Here is a 22,374-nt window from a genome sequence, read left to right as displayed (position 1 = left end):
TCCCTCACACCTCTGCAGCACTCCTGGTTTACGCTTGCCTGTTATCCCTCTGAGGTGCGTGGCCGGCACTCGGAGCGGCAGGTGTTAGAACAGATGCGGCCCGGTGCAGAAATGCGCGATTTCATGGGCAATTAATCCGGTGCTCTGGGCCGAATCAAACTGTCAGTCAACAAACACGGCCTCCGAAGCCCCGGAGGCCCGGGCCGGGAACAATCGCCCGCTGCCACGTTAGAGCAGAGCAGGATGGAAGCAGGGCCACCAGGCGCCTCTGAACCACCACAAGCAATTCTCCACGCGGAGCTCCGCGCGGTAATGTTTTTGCCCTCGTCGCACGCCCGTCGACGAGGGTGGCAGAGGAGGAAAAGGTCCCTCCTGCGCCGGGGCCTGACAAGAACCAAATTAAAATGTTAATTTATTTTTAAGGAGAAAAGGTTGAGGTTCTGGTGTGGGCCTAACGAAAGGACAAGGAAGCGAAGGCCGCGCCTGACAACCCGTCACTACCGCTGACTGCTTTCCAAAGGGCTGAAGAAAGGAGGGAAATCCCCCCGTGGCAGAGACGGGCCGGGCAGCCGCAGACTTTGCTTTGAATTTATCGACTTTTGCTGGTTTGTGTCCACATCCGGAGCAGAATAAATGGGAATTTTAAAAGTGCTACTCAGAAGGGCAGAAAGGGAAAAAAGATAAGACACTGTTCCTTGGGAGCCTGAGAAAACACAGTCCCCACAGAGGCAAAGAAAGGCTGTTGAAAGGAAGAATGGACAGAGCCCCTCTCCCTGAAAGTGTCAGGATTCCCGGAGGACTCCGAGTTCTTTGGAGTGCATCATCTTTGGAGGCCGCAACTCGGAATGGATCCCCCAGTAATCCCGCATGCAAATTTTCACATTTGGATGCCGCAAAAGGCATGTTTGTTTGTTTTTTTGGTGGCAATGCATTTCACACATGCACGCACACACACAAGACACTATTTGGAATTTCAAAATCCCATGCAGACAACTTAGTAGACTCAGGGTGAAAATGCATGGTCGCTTTATCCTCCTTTAATCCCTGTTTTAGCCAGGATTGAACGCACATTAGGCGAAACGCATGCGTTCAATCCTGGCTGAAACAGGGATTAAAGGAGGATAAAGCGACCATGCGTTTTCGCCCTCAGTATGATTCAGTATAAGGCAGCTTCATGTGTTCACGTGAGAGTTCTTCAACACGTCTGAAAAGGTGCTGAAGCAGCAGAAGGACAGGACTGAGAAAGGCAGTGAATGTTGGCCAGGAAGAGGCAAGGCAGGCAGGGTGAACACCTATTTCATGGAACATTTGCAATTCCAGGCCTGAGTGGTACAACAGGAGTGGGGGGGGGGAGAGGGGAGGGAGGGAGAAAGCAGCGTTTAATGCTTAGGGTAATGAGGCCTGTAATAGATGACAGCTGAGATGCGAACCCCTAAGGTAATAATAAGTTGTTTAAATATTGACAAAGTGCTAACCCTTTCCATTTGCCTGTTAAGAGGCCTCCGTTGTGGTAACCGACACAGGAAGCTCCTGCCTCCCTGGCTTTAAATGCAGCGTTGGCCGTGCTGCTCAGGGGTCAGCGGCCGGCCCTTTCAAAGGTCACTGGCAACATGGCTCGGATGTCAGACAGCCAAATGTGCCGCACGTAATCCCCGGCATTGGATGAAACAATGACTTAGGAGAAAAAAAATTAGCCTCTTCTCTTGCTGAGCTCTGAATCTGGAGAGCGAAATCCTTCCAACGGGCAGGGAAAATAATACCTAGCAAGACGCGGGGTGTTTTAATGAAGCCGAAGCGTGCGTGAAATAAGCCGGCGTTCCAATTACTATCTTCCCCTTGCCCGCATCACATTTCATGCTCTCTGCCGATTTTGCCCCAATGAAGAAGAGGAATCCTGGCACACAAATGGGCCCGTCGGTTTCTGATGGCGGCACGAATAGGATTAAAACCATCTGCGGAGGAATTAGACGACTTGGTTGTTAGGCCTGGGGAGCAGCAGCAGCAGTGAGGGGCTGGCTTCTTCCATTTGTTCAGGGGTCCCGTGGAGCAGGGTCAGGCTGCAGAGAGTGAGGCAGGGCGTCCCAAAGCTTCTTCGGGGGCACCCTCTCAACCATCCCCTGAGCCCCAGACCACTGCAGACTGTTGGGCACAGCAAGAAAAAGCGTGACGGCATCTGACAGAGGATGGAGCGGAGCAGTGCCCAATGAGGCATCCCCACGGATGTTTCGCTCCACTTGACTTGTGTTCTTCAGAGCATCCACATGTCCTAATCCTCCAATTGCTTTCCAGGGTTTTCCCCGGTCTTTCTAAAATTTGCTTTGCTCCATCTTTTCCTGACAGATCCTGACAGCAGGCTTGCACGTCATGTCGGTGGGAAGGTGCGCATTTTGCAACCTCCCTCCCACACCGGCGTCATTTGCCAAAGTCTAATTGCCAAAGCAGCCATTTTCTCCAGTTGAACTGATCCCTATCGGCTGGAGATCAGCTGTAATAGCAGGAGATCTCCAGCTACTACCTGGAGGTTGGCAACCCTATGCTCAATAGTTCATTATTTCAATCGAGTTTGCTCAGGAGAGCTTCTTGGTGGACTGTACCCCATGAGTCATATCCGTCTCTTTCTCCGCCACCCTTAACAGCATCTAGACTATGTGCCTTTCCTTGTGATGTGAGGCAACTTCTTCTGGCTAGGGCCAAAATAATTTTGTGCGTCATAGGGAAAATGTGGGGCGAAGGATCCTTCTCCAGAGAAAAAAAACCTCCTGGTCTCTCTCCCCAGAGCACTGCGTCTGCAAAAAGTGTATGATGGATGTGTGTATGATGGATGGATGTCCTGTCCCTAGATACCCCATGTTTTATTCAAATCGTTAATTTATTTAAATGGATGAAAAAGTTGGTTGCAAGCTTCAGTGATCCTGTTTCGCCTGGAAACTGTGATCCTTGAACAATAAGCACATTTCATTAACTTTGTTGTGAAAATTGTTATCAGGGCTGAGCGGTGGAAATTAGGGCAAAGGTAATGGAGTAACAGAGATGAGCACCGGAATGGAAAAAATGTCTGTCCTCAGCAAGAATCAGAATTTGTATCCTTAGGAGTTCATTTATCTGAGTGACTTCGGGGAAACAGTCAAAATGCTCCAGAAGTTCTAATAAATGGCAGTTATCAGGGAGATTTTTTGTGGTATAGGGAATGCATAATGGATTTGTAAGGCATTTGGATACAGAGGGACAGCTAATGATCAGCAGGGCCTCCTCGGAGATGTTGCTTTGGGGTAGGGCTGCGGTTCAGAGCACATGCTTTGCACACAGGAAGCTCCAAGTACCTTTAAATCCCCAAGCACTTAATCTTCACCTAAAGAATATCGGGGAGCTGGTGTTGGGGGTGGGTGGGGGGAAACAGGTCTATGCCCAAGATCCTGGAGAGCCACTGCAAATCAGAGTAAATACTGAACCAGACGGCATTATGCAGGGTCATGCGTTTAAATCAAGGGTCAGGATGGGCCACAGGACAAAGCTTCTATGGGGAATGGAATTCTCTGCTGCACAAAGGCAAACAAAAGGGAATTACTGGAGGAAGTGGAGACAACAAGGCTGGAGGACAGGTCCATCTAACAACTAGGGTTGGCACCTCTGGGCGGGTAAATTCCTAGAGATTTGGAGGTGGAGCCTGGGGAAGGGCGAGTCAGGGAGATTGGCAGCTACGTGGCTCCTAGCAAGGAAGCAGAGAGCTGAAATGGCGGGAAACGTTAACCCTTGGAAGCGTGACCCTGCTCTGGGAGGGCTACTCCCTGGGGCCAACACCGAGCTTTTCCTTCAGGTTTGTCAGAAGACAATGCTGCCATATTCCTATCTGGAGAGAAGCCTGAAGAAACCACCCCCCCTTCTGCCGTGACACCAGAGAACAAATCAAGGTCTGCAGACAATGATTGATGAAGTCATCCAGGCGTCGGCATTTTGGGAAACGCTGAGACAACCTAAAATGACATGCCCCTCTCTGCTTAATCTTTGTCCTAAAACTAGACTTTCCGATGGCCTTTAGGCTCCGCTTTCTCACAGGCCTTTCAGTGCAGCTCAAAAAACACTTAAGCTTGGAAGGCCAGACTTAAATGTGTTGAACAAATAAATACCTGAGGGTCTGGTTTCGATGATGTAGCCAGTGGTGGGCGCGCTTCCCGAAACTCCCTCGGTCCAGTATAAAGTCAGGCCGGAGGTCGTTTTTGAAACCACGACATGTTGAGGGGGACCAGGAGATCCTGTGGGCATGGAAACCACAACAGCAAAGATGATGGGGTGTGTGTGTGAAAGAATCTTTAACATTTACATCACGCGCTCTAGTTGCTTCGGAGATATGAGATCAACAACGTACACAAACTGATGGTAAAGGTGGTGGGGGGGAAAGAGCCGTCTCCTGTGAAAAGATAAGCTTTGGAAAGCTCATGCCCTGAAACTCTTGCTGGTCTCTAAGGTGCTACTGGGATCGAATCTAGCTGATCTACTGCAGACCAACACGGCTACTCTCAGGAAAAAAAAAACGCTTTTCTTGGCCAGCCCTCTGCCATGGCTCTGCACCTAACCCCGCTTGCACATACAGACTAAGCCACATCATCCTAGTTTCCTCCGCAGCACCGTGCCAGAGATGCTTACCTAATTTAAAGAAGAAGAAGGTTTTTATATGCTGACTTTCTCTTCCTTTTAAGGAGAATCAAGCCGGCTGACTATCTCCTTCCCTTCTTCACCCCACAACAGATACCTTGTGAAGTAGGAGGGGCTGAGAGAGTTTAGAGAGAACTGTGACTGGCCAAAGGTCACCCAGCTGGCTCCATGTGTAGGAGCAGGGAAACCAACCTGGTTCACCAGATTAGTGTCCGCTGCTCATGTGGAGGAGTGGGGAATCAAACCCGGCTCTCCAGATTAGAGTCCAGCACTCTTAACCACAACACCACGCTGGCTCTCACTGTTTTTTGCAAAAGTCTTTTAGTACACATCTGAGACTGACCATCTTCTCTTTTCCAGGCTTGTGCTAGGAAGCACAACCAGAAGGACTGTGGAAGATGTCATCTTCTGTGGGACAACCTTGTTCTTACTGTAGGAAGCCAGCTGCAAGCACTGGGCAACCCAGAAGGTGTCAGTATCTTTGCCTGTCCTTGTGCGCCATGCAAGGGTCAGGTGTGCTTACAAAGTGGATCTGATTCCCTAAACCAAATCTGTGATGAACGAAAAGCTGATGAGTCCAAAGCAGAGTTGCCAACTGTTTTCTTCTAGTAGGGCTCCTGTGCTTTTAAGAGCTACACAATAGGCAGATCTTTTTCCTGATACAGAGACACAATGCCAACAAGAAAAGCCGATGTAACAAATTTTAGCTATCGCGCGGCTCTTAAAAGCAGGCGGGCCCTGTCAGAAAAGAAGTCGCAGTCAACAGAAACAGCTCGAGTCTCACCTAGGGTTCAGAAAACGGACCCTCGGTGCAAAGGACGAGAACTAATGCTACATTTGCAGAACACATCCAGTCACAGAGTTCGGCTTCGTTGGAGCAGAATTTTAATTCCTTTCGATTTGTAAACCCGTGGCTATGAGCTGATGGGATGCGGCTTCTTCCACAGAGACCCCTGGGCAGTCCTTGTTGCCTGTACAGAGAGTGACTGAATCGTGCCTTGCGACTTAATTCTTCCTTGGGTGTGAAAATGCATTCTGAATGCCTGACTTTGCTGCTGGGTTAATGCAATTGACTGTTTCACCCCGCCCACCCCGTGACTCTTTTCGGCACGTCCCCCGTGGCTTCCCCCTTACCCTCCCCTGGCCCTGCGGTGACGTTGGCTTGCAGCTCGGGTCCGTAGGTGATGGTCCTTGCTTGCACGCGGAACAAATACGTAATTCCCTTGGTGAGATCACGGATTTTCAGCCAGTGCTGCCAATTCCCTTTGATGTCAACGGTCACCACTTTGCTCACCCCTGGAATGCATGCAAAATAAAAACAGGGCGTATTAGCACTAAAAAAAAAAACACAAGCGCGCAAAAGACAAAAGCAAATCCAACACTCAGCTGAGCGATGGAGCTTATCGAGTCTAGATTACCAGGAAAATTATCCAGCGGTTTGCTAAGGAAGTATTTCTTACGATTAGTGGGAATTTAAGGAGCGATAATGGCCAATTTTCAGCACAGATAAGTGTAATTAGACTTTAAGCTTGATAAGTGGACACCGACAAGGGCGGGGGTGGGGAATGAAGGCTTGCAGCGCAACTGGGAAATTACCAGGAGGCTGAAGGACTACTACTGCACTGGGGCAGAGGAAGAGGTGTGCGCGGGGGATTGTGAACCCACGGCTCTTCTCGCTCCCAGTTTCTCCCCACGGGGTCTGCATGCCACTCGTTCTGTCAAATGGCTCAAGGGGAAGAGACACAGGGCCGAGTCTCTATTGATCTAGGCCTCATCCATTTACAGCAAAGAGTTCCAATCTTTCACATTTCAGACTGGATTCGTTGGTTTGTTTTTAATTCACTTTGCAGTCGCGGGACAAGCCACTGGCAGGGGAGGAAGACATACCCATGTACGCACAAGAGAACTATTGAGAGACAAAACAATCTCATCAGAGAATTATCCGGATCCACTACTATCCATTACATTTCTTTCTATTTTCCTATATGGATTCATATATTTTGTTAAATATACTTGCGGGGGCTGGATTTTTAGCTTTGGAGCTCAGTGCTAGAGGTGGGGGCATGGCTCACTGGCAGATCATCTGCTTGGGACGCAGAAAGCCCCAGGTTCAAATCCCAGCATCCCCAGTGAAAAAGAGGATTGGGTGATGAGAAAGACCTCTACCTGAGACCTTGGAGAGCCGGCTGTCATTCAGAGAAGATGACTTTGATAGACCAAGGGTCTGACTCAGTATAAGGCACTTTCATGTGTTCCGCTGTTAATTTTTTCTTTAATTACCTTTCTTGTTTCTTTTGTTAAATATAGTTTGATCTGCTGCTTTAAACCTATGATGAATAAATTTTGGGGACGTTATCTTCTCCATCCCTTTTCAAACAGCTTCTAATATTACATTTCCCTTTGTGATGGCTGCATGCTGCTTGCAGAGAAGTTTGAGCCTCAGCTCTCTTCCTAGGATGATCTAGGCATTTATTTAGAACCCAACAGATGCTGGCAGGAGTATACTTCTCAGAACACATGGCATCTCTCACACTATCATTCAGCACTTCAGTTTACGAGTAAGGTATATTAAAAGATATGTATCTGAGCTTCTTTATTGGTGAGATCTAAGCAAGGATAGAAGTTCGGAAAGCCGTTCAGTCCAAATTTTCCTGCTAATTTCTCTTTTAAGTTCCAAAATGTCTATCACTGTTCAGTGGAGAAAAGACTCACTGTTAGAAAATTATACTGGATGGCATCCGTCATGTCCAGGGGAGGATGAACGTGCTTCTCTGAAAACAAATCTGGGGACCAAGAAAACCGCCAAATGGCTGGCATTTCTCAACACCATTAAAAAAAAAAAAGGGGGGGGGAGCTGTGAAAAACAGCTCCAGAATTGGCTTAGTATCTACTGCTGTTAAGAGGGAAAACCTCTCCGCTCGGTTATCTCTTCATTGGGACAGCAGGTAAAAGGCACCTGAAAAGAAATCACAGTAGACACTTTGGGGGACTGGAAACAAAGAGCAATTCCCCACATGAAGCAGAAAACGATAGATAGATAGATAGATAGATAGATAGATAGATAGATAGATAGACAGACAGACAGACAGACAGACAGACAGACAGACAGACAAAGAGAAAACACCTTTGAAAACTGGCTCAGAAGTCAGAGAGAAGAACTTGCTGATTTGCCCATGCAACGCTGGTTTGGCGCTCCTCATTCCTCCTGACACAAGGCTTACATTTGCAACCTCTTGTTCTGATAAAGAATGATCTGACCAGTGCACAATCGGATCAGATCAGATCCCACAGTGGTCTTGTAGACCAAAGTACATGTTTGGGCCACTTTAAAAGACCTCATGGGTAGGGAGGCTCAAGGTCTCCAGCTATAGACCTGGCATCGTAAACCCAACCTTGCTGTGCTGTGTCTCATTTTCGGAAACAGAAATTATTCTTCCTGTGCCACTTGTCTTCCATCCTCTCCCCACACAGTTCGAGATTGGGACTCCAGAACGAGCAATCGTTTCCTGTGACATGTCACACAGTCACAGTCAACTGTAGAAAGCGCAGGTATTAAAAGGGAAAGGAAGAATCCCTTCCTTGTCTCTGTAAGGATTAAATTGGTATCACGAAGTATGAAATTGGATCAGCTGCTGAAAAGGGGGAAAAAAGAAAAAGAAATCCAGACTACCTTAAATGAGCAGCTTAGTGCACCCAGAAGTGAGAGTACTCGGTTCCCAAAACTTCCTTCTAAGTGAAAGTTGGGTTGACGCATCCTAGGGACTACCTTCTCTGAGTAGGGGATGCAGAAGAGAATGGGGGGTGGTGAACGGAGAGGAAAATTAAGCTAGCATCTTCTTAGAGGCCTTTCTAGGACAGATAACAAACCAGAAATACCCTCTACCTCTTGCGGTCCCCTCCCCATGTCTCCTAACAAAAATGATCACGAATAGCTCTTCATGTCCACCCTCTTGCTGGTGGTGAAAGGTAAAGCCCTTTTTTAATTCTCCAGGTTTTGTTTAGGAGTGGGATTTTTTTCAGCACAAAAGGTGTGGAAATTCAAGGCCTAAGGACAGTTTCCTTCTTTTCCTTATTTGGGGGGGGGGGGGGAATTTAGAAGCAAATACTGGTGATCGATCCCTTTCACTCCTGTGAATCGGCAGCAATCGGTGGCTTGCAAGTCATTAAATCAAAGTTGAGCGTCTAGACCAGAAATATAAAATAAACATTAAACACATTCCCTAAAGTCGCCCAGCCCACTTTTTAATCGTTTTCAGATTTACAGTGAGAATGATTCTACCTTCGCTGGCAGACAGACTATCTGTTCTTTCTCTGCCGATATTTTGGTAAATTAATCACACTGTTGGGGCTCCCTGTCGATGGGGCAAGATTAAACCTTGGGCTTGATTAAAAATGCTCTTGGAGAGTGAAGGAAGCACAGGCCCGGCGGAAAGAAAAGCTGGGGTCACCAAGCCGCTGACTGGAGGAGGAGGTGGCTGAAAACGGGGATGCAGAAGAGAACAGGGGGGCGGGCAGAGAGGAAAACGAGGCTAGCATCTTCCAGAGGCCTTTCTCTGAAGAACCTTTGGAACGAAGGACAACCCAGGTATATGTGAACTAAAATTATAAAGAGAGGCAGGGTAGGTTATTTGGAGTCTGCTTCCTGTATAGCAAGGCCTGGGTTCAAAATATATTAGGGACCACTTTCTTCCTACATACTTAGGTCCACCTGGTGGATCTTGGCTTCAGGCACCTTTACATTTGAAGTCACCCAATAAAATAGATTTGAAGTCACCCAATAGACTTTATTCCCCAAGCTAAGAAACAACAGCACATCAACACACGAAGCTGCCTGATACTGAGTCAGAACCTTGGTCCATCAAGGTCAGTATTTTCTCATCAGACTGGCAGCGGCTCTCCAGGGTCCAGGGCTGAGGTCTTTCACATCACTTGGTCCTTTTAAGTGGAGGGATTTGAACCTGGGGTGTTGTGCATGCCAAACAGATGCTCCACCACTGAGCAACGGGCCCTCCCTGTAAAATACATATGAATCCTCCTTTGGAACAAGAGCTTTGCTAGGCCCTACCTACACTATGCATTTAAACACACATTTTTGATACGCCTTTCTCAAAGAACGATGAAAACTGTAGTCGTGTGTGTGTGTGTGTGAGAGAGAGAAAGAGTGCTAATCATTAATGAAACCCAACAGCTAAATATTTCTTGAGTATAATTTGTATTCAATTCCAACCTTCAAAATGACAGAGACACACACACACACACAGAGATTAAACTACTTGCACCTTCTACAGAGGAAGATTTGAACATGACAAGCATCTAAAACTATCACCTCTTAATCAGATCACTGGAAACCTGCCGCCTACACCTGCAAAGCTATGCAGCTAAGCTGGATAAGAAGGATTAGTAGGTTTTTACACGGGTCAAACACCTGGTACCGTTTCCTTCCTATACATCCATTCCAATTCTTCCCGGGCTTTTGCTTACCCTGAACTGGGGAGAGAGGCTCGTAGATCACCCGGTACCCCTGCAGGATGCCATTGGCTGCAGCCGGCTCCCCCCACGACACATTGAGCATTGAGCACGTGATTTCGGAGAAGGCCAGGAAGCTGGGGGCACTGGGGGCTGCAAGACAGGCAAAGGAGAGACTCTTGAACAACCACATAAACGCTTAGCTTGCATCCGTTCTTGTTCAGCAAAATGGCTCTGCATTGGTGGCATTAGACACAAGACGGGAACAGTGGCCTGGGGCAGGAATCCGCCTCCGTTTCCATTCTGTCCCCATTGCTCTCTGTAGCATCAGTTTTGATTTGCACAGCCAGTCCCCGAGGAGCGCTTCGTTGTTTTATTCATCTAAGTTGCCCAACCTTAGCGAAACTGCTTTGTAGATCTAAAAAGCCAGGCGCTTTAGATCTTAAAACCCCAGACTCTTGCTAACTTCTGTATTTGGATGCCTTAGAACGAGCATTCCCAAAAGCCCCACTGCCAAAGCAGCTCTGACTTTGCAGAGGCTATGGCTAGTGGCGGAACGGGATTGCTCTGTCGGAATTCACCCCACATCGTGTTCAAAAAGGGAGCCCGGGTTTACAGACAGTTTCAGCCTGGGCAATGGTTATGAGAGTAGGGCCTGATCAGAACACCCTGTGGATGGGTGGTGGTGGGGAGCTGCCAGACCTACAGATGGGCTGATAACTGAAGCAGGCCAGGGCAGCTTCTGTGACACGACCCCCATGCCCAGGGAATAAAAGGGCCCACGACATCTCAAAGCACCGGGATTTCAATTTGACACGCAAGTATTCCGGTCGAAGTCTGGGGTTCTTCAGGAGACTTGGGCCTCATACATGTGCCTGATGCTTCTGATTTGATAAGAGAGGTGCATCTTTGTCTGTTTTCTACTTAGAACACAAGGAGCACGGCGCACTATCAGAAGCACACCTGTTCTGACTGCAGTTGATAGATTCCAACTTGGAACAAATGCATGAATACATGGAGCTGCCTTATACTGAACCAGACCCTCGGTCCATCAAAGTCAGTATTGTCTACTCAGACCGGCAGCGGCTCTTCAGGGTCTCAGGCAGAGGACTTTCACATCACCTACTTGCCTAGTCCCTTTAACTGGAGATGCCGGGGATTGAACCTGGGACCTTCTGCATGCCAAGAAGAGGCTCTGCCACTGAGCCACAGCCTCTCCCCCTATCAAGACAGAGCATGATGTGAGCTACCTTCCCACCAGGCAAGCAAGCCGCCTAGCAGTCAAAACGCCCATCACAGGGCCCATGCTACATTTCCAATAACCACCCCCTGCCAAAAGCCCACCTCCCCCCAACCCCAGAGGGGCACCCTCAGAAGGAAAAGATGCTGGTGCTCTTAATCCTTTTACAGAAACCATTCCAGGAAAACAGAAAACTGCCATGGCAAGGATAAAGTTTCAGCCCCCTCTTGCTTACTGGGCTTTTCTCTTTCCAAGGAGTTTTTGTTTTGTTTTGACATGGATTCCCACTCCCAAATGGGACTCCCCCACCTGTCCTCTGAAGCAGCACTGCCCGTTTGGCCCCCTCGGCCCTCTACCCCCTTATTCCAACTCCCGCACGTGGGACTCGGGCCTTCGATCTGCTTTAGCAAGCGGGCGAGAGGGCTCTTACCAGCCTGGTGAGTCCTGCCTTGCGAGGGGCTGCTCTTGGGGCCGTCCCCCGCCGCGTTGAAAGCAGAGATGCAAGCCAGATATTTGGTGTAGCTGGTCAGATTCTTGAGCCGGATGCTGGTCTCCGGGAGGAAAAGGACCTTCACTTTTTCTGTCTCGTTGCGGCTGTCCGGCTCCCAGTAGTAGACCTGCTCGAAAGAAAAAGGTTGCTTGGCTGTATAGCACGAGCGATCAACATCAGCTGCGCCTCCCCTGCTTTCTGCCTTTCCCCTGAACTCATCCGCACTGCTCTATAAAATACTTCCTGGCCTCTCTTCCCTTGGTTGCATCCGTCCAGTGTTTCTTTGGCTCAGGGAAGGGACTGTGCCACTTGCGTGGTCCACTCTGTCTCTAGCACTCCCTTGGCTCTGTAGCAGCAATGCTAACATGCTAATTACACCCAAGCAGGACCCTCCACTGGGCCTGGTTGGGCCTGACAAGCATAATGGCTAATCAATTCCGTCCCGTGCAAGCCAGGAGCTCGACCTCAGAGCCCAGCCAAGAGGCTGCCTGCAACGAGCCAAGCCTTTCGGGCAGCCTGTGCACAAACAAAAGCAGGATTGTTACAAAGCGTAGCTCGACACCAGACGATTTCGGCCGGCTTAGCTTTTCTCCGACTGTGGCTCGAGCGCACGAGGGAAGGCGATGGGCGTCAGACAGACGGCTGGCCTTGCGAGGACAGTGGCCCCGCCCACCAGCCCAGCGTCCTGGTTCTACAAGAGCGCAAAGCCGTTGAGGCCGAGCCTCATCTACAATTCACAGGGAAGGGAATCTGATCCGCCTCTGTCTGCTGGGTTGACCTCAGCTGATCTGCAATTACCGTTATTTATTTTTTAAATTTTATTAAGAGAGAATGAGAATATAACAATAAAAGAAAATGGAAATATAACATTACTAAAATACTCATAATACAAATTCTTGAAAAGAAACTAAAACCCTTGCTACTAATATAACTAAAATACCCATAACAGTGAACCAAGCAATACTCTATTTTTCTAAAATCCACATGATTATTACATCACTCCCTCTCTGCGATTTACACATTGTAGTGTTTTTTTCCATCCCTGAAATTGTTAAATTCCAGCGAGTGTCCAGTTCTTCCATATTTTTGTCATTGTTATAATACGTCAACTTAATTAAAGCAGAGGTTTCTTTAACCTTATCAAGCCAATTATTTAAATCAGGGAATTTATTGCTTTTCCAATATCTCGCAAAATTTGTTCTAGCAACCGTTAGTATATGGAAAAACATAACTCGAATAGATCTGCAATTATCTTTAATTATTATCTTTCGAATGATCTTTGTAACTTTCTGATAAGAGGCCGCTGCAAATAGAACCATCTCTTGTCGTTTTATGATGCAGTTAATGCCCTTTGGTGAGAGGTTGGATTCCCCACCCCGCGCTCTCGTACCTCCCGTGCCATTGTGCGACCCCCTTGGGGAACATCCCCTCGGAGACTCCAGCCAAGCCCCCCGAGTGGAAATTATGACACTCTTGGCTGGGGGTCACTTCACACATGATATTCTTCCTCCCAAGAGGATGTAGAAGGGAGGGGCGGACTCCCAACGTGGATTCTATTGTGTGCAAATTTGGGGCAAACAACATTTGTTAGAGTCCAACTGTCTATCAGGGCTTTCCTACGCATGCTCACAGTTAAATTATCACCTGTGTGATCTTCATACATGAGCACATTTGCTATTATACCCATGCAAGGAAAATACTGGGCATAAAGCAAATCCTCCCAGCTGAGGAAGGACAATTGGTTTTTATACCCCAATTTTCTCTACCTTTAAGGTGTCTCAAACCGGCTTACAATTACCTTCCTTTCCTCTCCCCACAGCAGACAACTTGTATGGTTGGTGGGGCTGAGAGAGTTTGGAGAGAACTGTGACTAGCCCAAGGTCACCCAGCAGGCTTCACATGGAGGAGTGGGGAATCAAACCCAGTTCTCCAGATTAGAGTCCACCGCTCTTAACCACTACACCACTCTGGCTCCCGTTTCTGATTCTATTTCTGTCTGAAGCAGGAAGGAAGGGTTAACACATTTGAAAAGTTTGCGACAGTGGGGTAAGATGTGCACATACACACAAATACATGCACAAACACAGTGGCTTGCCTTGTAGCCTTGTATGTTCCCGTTCTGACTGTCAACAGGAGGCGGTTCCCAAGTGACTTCCAGCTGACTGGCAGAAAGTGCGTTTATCTGGACGTTCTGGGGGGGCATTGCTGGCGCTTGAGAAAGAAGACAGGGAAAAAGAAGGAGGATTAGAAGTGGATGCGAGAGCCAGGTGGAAACAGGCCGGGGGGAAACACAGGCATTGGTGTGAATACATCAGCTCTCTTTCCCAGAGGCTGCCGACACCTATCACAAATTCTTCCACCTCACTCCAGCCTCCAAAAGATTCTGTCTGCTTCGTTCTCCTTTCCCATTTCTGTTTCCCTTTGTCTGCCTTGAGGTTTAAGGGAGTAGGGACCCCCCCCAACTACTTGCACATTGGTAGGGTTGCCAACCTCCAGACAAAGCCTGGGGATCTCCTGCAATTACAGCTGATCTCCAAATGACACAGATCAGTTCCCCTGGAGAAAATGGCTGCTTCAGAGGGTGGACTCTACGGCATTGTATCATGCTGAAGCCCCTCCCCTCCCCAAACTTCGCCCTCACCAGGCTTCACCCCCAAATGTCCAGCTTTAACCAACCCAGAGCTGGCAAGCTCCAGGCAGGAAAATCACATGACTGAGTGGTCCTCCATGCAGAACAAAGCAAAAGAATTCTCCGCACGCAGAAAGCTAGCAGGTCAGGGAGAGGACTGCTAGTCTAGCCCTGTCCCCAATGTGCATCTTTTCTGTGTTCACTTTTCAGGGGGAAGTTCTCACCGGCCTTCCAAAGTGGCACAGTGCTGCTAACACATGCTGACCACCTCCATGAGATTCAAGCCTCAGTTGCACCCCTCTGCCGAGGTCAGAAACATCTCCCCAACAGTAGATGATACCTTGCCCATACTGGCTAGCTGTGCCAGCAGTAGCTTAACAAATCCCATGGCCCAGAAGATGCCAGCTCCCATGCCTCAACCATCCCTAAGCTCTTAAAGGGAGGAAACAGTATATGTGCGCGTGATCTTATTCCAAGTCCTAGCTGGATGCTGTTTTGCTCCAGGACATTTGAGCAATAACTTCCAAGTGGCTAAGTGGATTGTTTTCCTTTTCGGAGCAGCGACTCACCCTGTGCGCCCAAAGGGATCATCTTCCTGTGCATCAGCCTGCACCTTTTCGCTATGTGCCCGACACACAGAGAATAGGTCGAGGGGCTGATGAACAGAGACACATTTTGGGGATGCATAACTCAGACGTGCTTCAGGAAGGCAGCCAAAAGTGCACATAAAGTGATGACGCCTACTGAGTCAGCCCCTTGCTCCGTCCAGCCGGCTCTTGTCTACTCTGACTGGCAGCGGCTCTCCCGGATCTCAGGCCCTGGTCTTTCCCATCGACTACAACCAGGTGCTCCGTCGCTGGGCCAGGGCCCCTCCCCTCAAGCCACCCCTTTCCTTGCCTGCAGATGGCATTGTAATAATCTCTGGCCATGGTCCTTGGCAGCACCGCCTTGGTGGTCTGTGCCCATTTAACAGACTGCAAATCAAAGCTATCAAACATTTGCTACCCAAGGAAGACAGTCCAGGTTATCTGCTCCTCCTGCGAATATATATATATATATAAAACACACACAAAATGACCTTCATAAGCCATATATTATTATTTTTTTTGCTCTCTTCCTCTCCGGGGTTATAAAATAAAATAGTAATTAACACCCACTCAGCCTGACACCAACTATTTATTTTGTTCTAACTGTGCGGTTTCCATATTATCGCTGCCCACCCTGCCGTTAATGGAAATGTTAATAACCAGCGCCAGGTTGTTGTGACAGATGCTTGGGCTCATTATCAGAAATTCTTATTTACCGCTCCATTAAGCGACAGAATCCCACACCCAAAAAAAGGGGGGCTGGGGGGGAGGAGAGAGACAGGAGTTGCAGAAGAAGAAAAAGAAGAAACAATTCAATCACAACTAACTGGAGGAATTTTAAGAGCTGCATTAACAATCCGCGACATAAATAATGCGTGTGTGTGAGCGGGATTTGTTTTGCCTGCATGTTTGTCGCCAATAACTCCAATCTGAAATGACTGCCATGCAATTAAGCAAAATTGAAAGGCAAAACTGAGCTAGCTCTTACTATTGTTGCTATTGTTTTTATGACTATTACTTCTACTATGATGACGACTGCTACCCTTTTAATGACTGCAGGCTGTCTCTTTTCACGTCAGATATGCTAGCCATGAACAGGGAGGGCAAGGAGCTTTTCAGAGCGCAAACCAAGGCCATCTGCTCAAGAGAACCCATCAAGCTGGGATCTCTCGTGGATTTCAACGAAAGCAGAACAGTCGATAGCCGGCTCCTTGTTTTTGTGTCACACTGGAAACAGAAACAACCCATGGCTGTTCCCCTTGTGCCAAAATGTGAAATTAGGCAACGTTCACTCCAAGATTTCACGAGAGGCGATTGTGCCCCCAAAGATGAGGCTTCATATAGCAATCTGACGCCAGCCAGGTATCCCTGAGCACATACGTGATGGGGGGTTGGACCCCATGTCGTTCCATTGCCGTTCCTCCCCTGGAAGACCCTTCTGCTGGTAAATGTCTTCTGTTGAAGGGACTCAGAAGCACAATACAGGAAAACCCACCCCCATGTGTACATGTTGTGAATCACACATACACATGGGCTCAATGTCGGGTGCACGTTTGTCAGGTCCCAAAAGACAATAATGCCTCTTCTTCTTTTACTCTTCATCTTCAAATGGTTCACTCACTACAAGGGGGAACCAGGTTCTCAACCAAGAGGTTCTTGTCCCCAGAAGTATGAACTGACAGGCGACTTAGTGCTGACCGGGACTGAACGTCATCCTCCTGTGTTGACCAGCCAATCCAAACTGGAATTTGCTCGGGCTGGCTAAAAAGCAGAAGGCACTTTTTTTTTTTTTGCAGCTCCAGGTCTTAACTCCAAGGCAGGGGAGCTACAAGAAAAAGCACAGTGTTGTGCTCGAGACACCTTCTGAGCCAGGCTCTGCTGCTAACTCTGGGGCAGGCGTAGCCTTGAGATAAGGGAGGAATTTTTGGAAAGTCTAAGAGGGACCTAGCCCCCTTAACCCACGCAGCAACAAAGTCTATGATGTGCTGCGAGGCAGTGCAGAAGTAAATCCAACCAAATACCAAGTGGAAACTTTTCAGAGCTGAGGGTATCTAGCTTTATCTCTGCGAGTTCTCTTAAATAATCTCCACGAGATTCTTGGGGTGCGCATCTTGCAGCTTGCTTCTGTTGCATTGTTTTCTTTCTGTGCCTTCAGTATGGTTCAGTTTCTTCCAAATATACTTTCTCGGTAAATACATTCCCTCCCTTTTGATAAATGTCAATGAAAAATAAAGGAAGCATGATGTTCTTAAGGGAAGTTACAATATCACACCCCCCACCCCCATATTGATGGTAACATTCAGTTCTCGTGAATGGGCCCAAGCAGAGTAATTAGGATCTGGAGATCAGCAGCACCAAGACCCACATAAAAGTAAAAGTAAAGGTAAAGGTCCCCCGTGCAAGCACCGGGTCATTCCTGACCCATGGGGTGACGTCACATCCTGACATTTACTAGGCAGACTTTGTTTTACAGGATGGCTGGGGACACCTGCATTATGCTCTAAATTCACTCTCTGGAGCAAGGTGGGTTTCAGGCCTGGTGAAGTTCTGAGGAAGAAGAAGAGTTGGTTTTTATATGCTGACTTTCTCTACCATTTAAAGGAGACTGAAACCAGCTTACAATCACCGTCCCTTCCCCTCTGCACAACAGACACCCTGTGAGGTAGGTGGGGCTGAGAGAGTGTGACTAGCCCAATGTCACCCTGCTGGCTTCATGTGTAGGAGTGGGGAAACAAATCCAGTTCACCATATTAGCCTCTGCTGCTCATGTGGAGGAGTGGGGGATCAAACCTGGTTCTCCAGATCAGATTCCATCGCTCCACTGCAGACCACGCCACAGCCTCTTCCCCACCCCACATCCCGGAAGGCAACTACCCCATCTGCTCCTCTGCCCCAGCAGTCCAGGCGCGCTGGCAGGAGCTACACCCACAGTTCTAAACATCAGGATTATGCTGCATGCCTATGCTACACATTTCTAATCCTCCAAATTCTCTCTGAGAGAGAGAGACAGAGAGAGAGAGAATGCTACGCTTTTGTGCCTCTCCTTAGTGATGGATGCTGGCATTTGCACCGGTGTGTATCAGCCACCCTCGCTCAGAGCCGGATCCAGACAACACAATGATTAAAACACCACCGGCCTGTTGACACAGAGTACGCCCACAGACGGAGCTGCGCTGGCTCTGGTCCCACTGGGAGAAATGGGGGGGGGGAGTTACAGCATAAGGAAAGGGCTGGAAGTCGGGACGTTATTTTCTGCATCCTGGTTTCCTTGCAAATTAAAGCTGCCTTTCGTGCCATCCAATTTTCCTCCCGTACTGGTTGGCTTGCAAAGGCAGATAGCTTGCTCTATCTTTATGCGTAGGCTGGCAGGTGAAACCCAGAAGCGCACATCTACTCGGGTTCTTGGGGACTTTGCAAGTAAAGTAGGCTGTAAAGTAAAAACAGAATGGCATGTGCTAGGATTGGCGGCTGCCTCAATGATGGGCCTCTGGCCAGAAAGGTACGGGGTGGGGTGGGGGCTGAATGAAATCCATTTTAACACCTTCCCCCTGGGCCGCACTCCAAAATCTGTTCCTATATCGGTGGCGGAAAGTGCCATCAAGTGGTAGCCGACTTATGGCAACCCCCATGGGGTTTTCAAGGCAAGAGGCATGCAGAGGCGGTTTGCCATTAGAATCATAGAATTGGAAGGGACCACCAAGGTCAACTAGTCCAACCCCCTGCACACTGCAGGTATTTCACAACTATCTCCCACCCCACACCCCCAGTGACCCCTACTCCATGCCCAGAGGATGGCCAAGATGCCCTCCCTCTCATCATCTGCCTAAGGTCACAGAATCAGCATTGCTGACAGATGGCCATCTAGCCTCTGCGTAAAAACCTCCAGGGAAGGAGAGCTCACCACCTCCCGAGGAAGCCTGTTCCACTGAGGAACCACTCTAACTGTTACAAAAGTATTCCTAATGTATAGATGGAAACTCTTTGGATTTAATTTCAACCCTCCGTTTCTGGTCCGACCTTCTGGGGCAACAGAAAACAACTCGGCACCCTCCTCTATATGGCAGCCCTTCAAGTACTTGAAGATGGTTATCATGTCCCCTCTCAGTCTTTCCCTCTTCAGACTAAACATACCCTGCTCCTTGCTTTCCTCTGCATAGCAACCCTGGACTTCCTCGGTGGTCTCCCATCCAAGTCGAAGAGCCCCAAGGACTGAAACTCAGTCCTTGGCAGGCAAGAGAGAATATTGCGGCACTAGCAAACGATATTTTACTTGTCCTCTGAAAGTACGTGCTTCTGTCCTGCTTCCAGTGCAGCCTTGTCTATGTGGCAGTTGTTTTAAAGGAGGACTCACATCCCCGTACAGCCTGTTCCCCCAGCCCCGTCGGCGAATCGCTCAGGAAAAGAGTAAACCATGAACGCAGCAGCCTGGGCAATCATTTCTGCCGCTTCTTTTCCTTAAAACGACGATAACGGCGGGTTTGGAGAAGTGCCCGAGAGCAGAGAGCGCAACGGCGGGAAGGAAATTAGCCTTGGCATACAGACAGCCTCAGAAGTAGCGGGAGCTGGAGTCAACAGAGGATTCTGGCTCTTGTGGGTGAGCTGGGGAATAAAGCTCAAACTGCGTCTAGGTGGACACACTCAAGATCAGTGCATGGCTGAAATCCAGAGCCTCACAGATCTCCGCAGCACACACAACCCTGCACAAACTGGGGCTGCCGTGTGCAGGGGGCGCCCCCGATTTTGCAGGGAACGTGGCAATCTCTGCTCACATGGCATTCCTCCAAGAGCATACTGGGAGCTCTAGCGCATGTAAGCCGGTTTGAGTCTCCCTTAAGTGGTACAGAAAGTCAGCCTATTGAAACCAACTCTTCTTCTTCTTCTTCTAATTGTTTCAAAATCAAGTTTATATCAAGGGCCCCTCCCCTACTGCGACAAGCCATTTATGCAAAAGAACGAGAGAAGGTCTCTTCTTCTGCAGCTTTGGCAGTCAAGAGCGATTCCTACAGGGTGACAGATTCAAGGAACGCGAGATGAATTGGCGGCTGATATTCACTGCGCGTCCCATCGATTCGGCAATTGTCTCCCAATCGGGCGTCTCTATTGTGTGAGCACGTCCTTTACATTCTGCCCCCCCTCCCCATCCAGCCCGTTCCAGTTTCTCAAAGAGCTGAAACCCTCTCAAGTTTTCTTTTCATCCAGAGACTGTAAAGAAGTACTTAAAGGTTTCCTTTTTTTGTACAGGGAGACTGACGGTAAAACAAAAGCGAGGGTTTTTTCCCTCCCAGTCCGTTTCAGTGGAACCGTTAGAAAAGAGACGTCGTCTCCAGAGGAATCTGCTTCTGCGACAGCGATGGCCACTCGCTTTAGAGGTGGCTTTGAAGAAAAAGGAGGGGGGAGATAGATAAATCCATAGAGGTCTAGCTACATCTGGAGATGCTGTGCTCATAAGGACGTAAGAAAAGCCCTGCTGGATCAGACCAAGGCCCATCAGGTGCAGTAGTCTGTTCACACAGGGAGGGGCCATGGCTCAGTGGCAGAGCATCTGCTTGGCATGCAGAAGGTCCCAGGTTCAATCCCCGGCATCTCCAGTTAAAGGGACTTAGGCAGGTAGGTGATGTGAAACACCTCCGCCTGTGACCCTGGAGAGCCGCTGCCTGTCTGAGTAGACAATACTGACTTTGATGGATCAAGGGTCTGGTTCAGTAGAAGGCAGCTTCATGTGTTCATGTGTTCAACCAGGTGCCTCTAGGAGGCTTCCAGAAGAGGGACGATCATCACCTTTCCTGGTTTTTCAGGAGACTGTGGCTGCCCTTGGTGGAGGCTCCGTTCAGACATCACATGGAACCAGGGTGTAGCTTCACTAACGGTTAGAGAGCTAGGAAAAGTTGAAGACCCAACACGAGATGGATTGACTCAATTCAGGAAGCCCCGGCCCTCAGTCTGAAAGACCTGAGCAAGGCTGTTAACGATTGGACGTTTTGGAGGTCGTTCGTTTGAAGGGTCGCCGTGAGTCAGAAGTGACTCAAGGGCACTTAACACACACACACACACACAGATTGCAAAACCAGGATTCAGCACACAGGTGATCACTTAACCCTGGTTAATGCTGGTTTCGATGGCTTGTGTGTAGTCTGGAAAGGATCTGTTGGGGAATCGGTCAAGATGTCTGCAGCCCCGACCAGCTGGGCATGATGGACCCTGAATAAACGTAGGGTTGGATCCAGACTCAATTTCCTGCTATAGGACGGGTGTGTGCTAATTTTCACCAAATTCCCCTTCCTCCTGCAGACCCCTGGTTTGCTTCTCATTCTGTTCATGAGGGTCCCCTGTCCCCCAGGGCCGGTATTTTTGGGAGATCAGTGGGCTACAGTGGGGGAGGGGGGAACAGAATGCTTTACACAAGCAGAAACTTTAGCCCGGGTCCAATCCATTGTTAGCAAAGTGCCCTGCCTTTAGGCCATCATGCTAACTAAAGCACAATTACATCATGGTTTGGTGTGAGGCCCGAATGGAGCTGGAATGGTGGACTCCATGAACCTTGGTCTGAGGTTCTTAAACAACATTCTTAAAGAATGACAACCGCCCCGGTTCGATGGATGGGTCCCTGTTAGGCACGCAGGCTTAGACATAACACATACCGAGTGTGAACTGTTAGACTCAATTAGTTAACTGACTCATTTCACCTGAGCAGTTTAACATTGCTTGCCCTCCTCTTCGGGGAACAGATTTCGATATCAAAGGCTATTAATCAGACAGCTATTAAGCAGGGCAGCCAGATCACAGCGCCATGACCTACCTACAACAAGGAAATCCCCAGGTAGTTCGCAAGTGGCTATATGAGGACTCTTGATCACCAACCCAAGGGAGCCAGGTTAGTCAGACCAAGGGCAATTTGAATTATGGGATTTCATGCAAGACAGAAGGGCAAAGATTAAAGTTAGGGAAGAAGAAAGTTAACACAGGATCCCTTAAATATCTTGCCTAAAGCAAGGATCTGAAGAACAGGCAATAAAGAATAATAATGAGACCAAGTCCTATGAGGAAAGGTTGAAGGAGATGGGTATGTTTAGCCTGAAGAGAAGACTGAGAGGGGATATGATATCCATCTTCAAGTACTTGAAGGGGTGTCGTATAGAGGATGGTGCCGAGTTGTTTTCTGTTGCTCCAAAAGGTTGGACCAGAACCAACGGGTTGAAATTAAACCCAAAGAGTTTCCGTCTAGACATTAGGAAGAATTTTCTAACAGTTAGAGCAGTTCCTCAGTGGAACAGGCTTCCTCGGGAGGTGGTAAGCTCTCCTTCCCTGGAGGTTT

The 22,374-nt window shown here is 48.6% G+C and overlaps 1 protein-coding gene across 1 annotated transcript in view; it reads right to left on the bottom strand.

Annotated features, from left to right (window-relative positions):
- Positions 1 to 22,374, bottom strand: part of SDK1 (sidekick cell adhesion molecule 1) — a 474,538-nt gene that overhangs the window by 23,247 nt on the left and 428,917 nt on the right. Inside the window, exons 36-40 of the mRNA XM_056866585.1 lie at positions 13,942 to 14,057; positions 11,787 to 11,973; positions 10,132 to 10,269; positions 5,785 to 5,946; positions 4,125 to 4,250 (exon numbers count right to left, since the gene is read on the bottom strand). Coding sequence (XP_056722563.1) covers positions 4,125 to 4,250; positions 5,785 to 5,946; positions 10,132 to 10,269; positions 11,787 to 11,973; positions 13,942 to 14,057 — 729 coding nt within the window. The remainder of the gene's footprint in view (positions 1 to 4,124; positions 4,251 to 5,784; positions 5,947 to 10,131; positions 10,270 to 11,786; positions 11,974 to 13,941; positions 14,058 to 22,374) is intronic.

This window comes from Euleptes europaea, chromosome 21 (assembly GCF_029931775.1).
Source record: "Euleptes europaea isolate rEulEur1 chromosome 21, rEulEur1.hap1, whole genome shotgun sequence".
NCBI lineage: Eukaryota > Metazoa > Chordata > Lepidosauria > Squamata > Sphaerodactylidae > Euleptes > Euleptes europaea.
The sequence above is the reverse complement of the archived record's forward strand: the minus strand, read 5'-3'. Positions and strand labels throughout refer to the sequence as shown.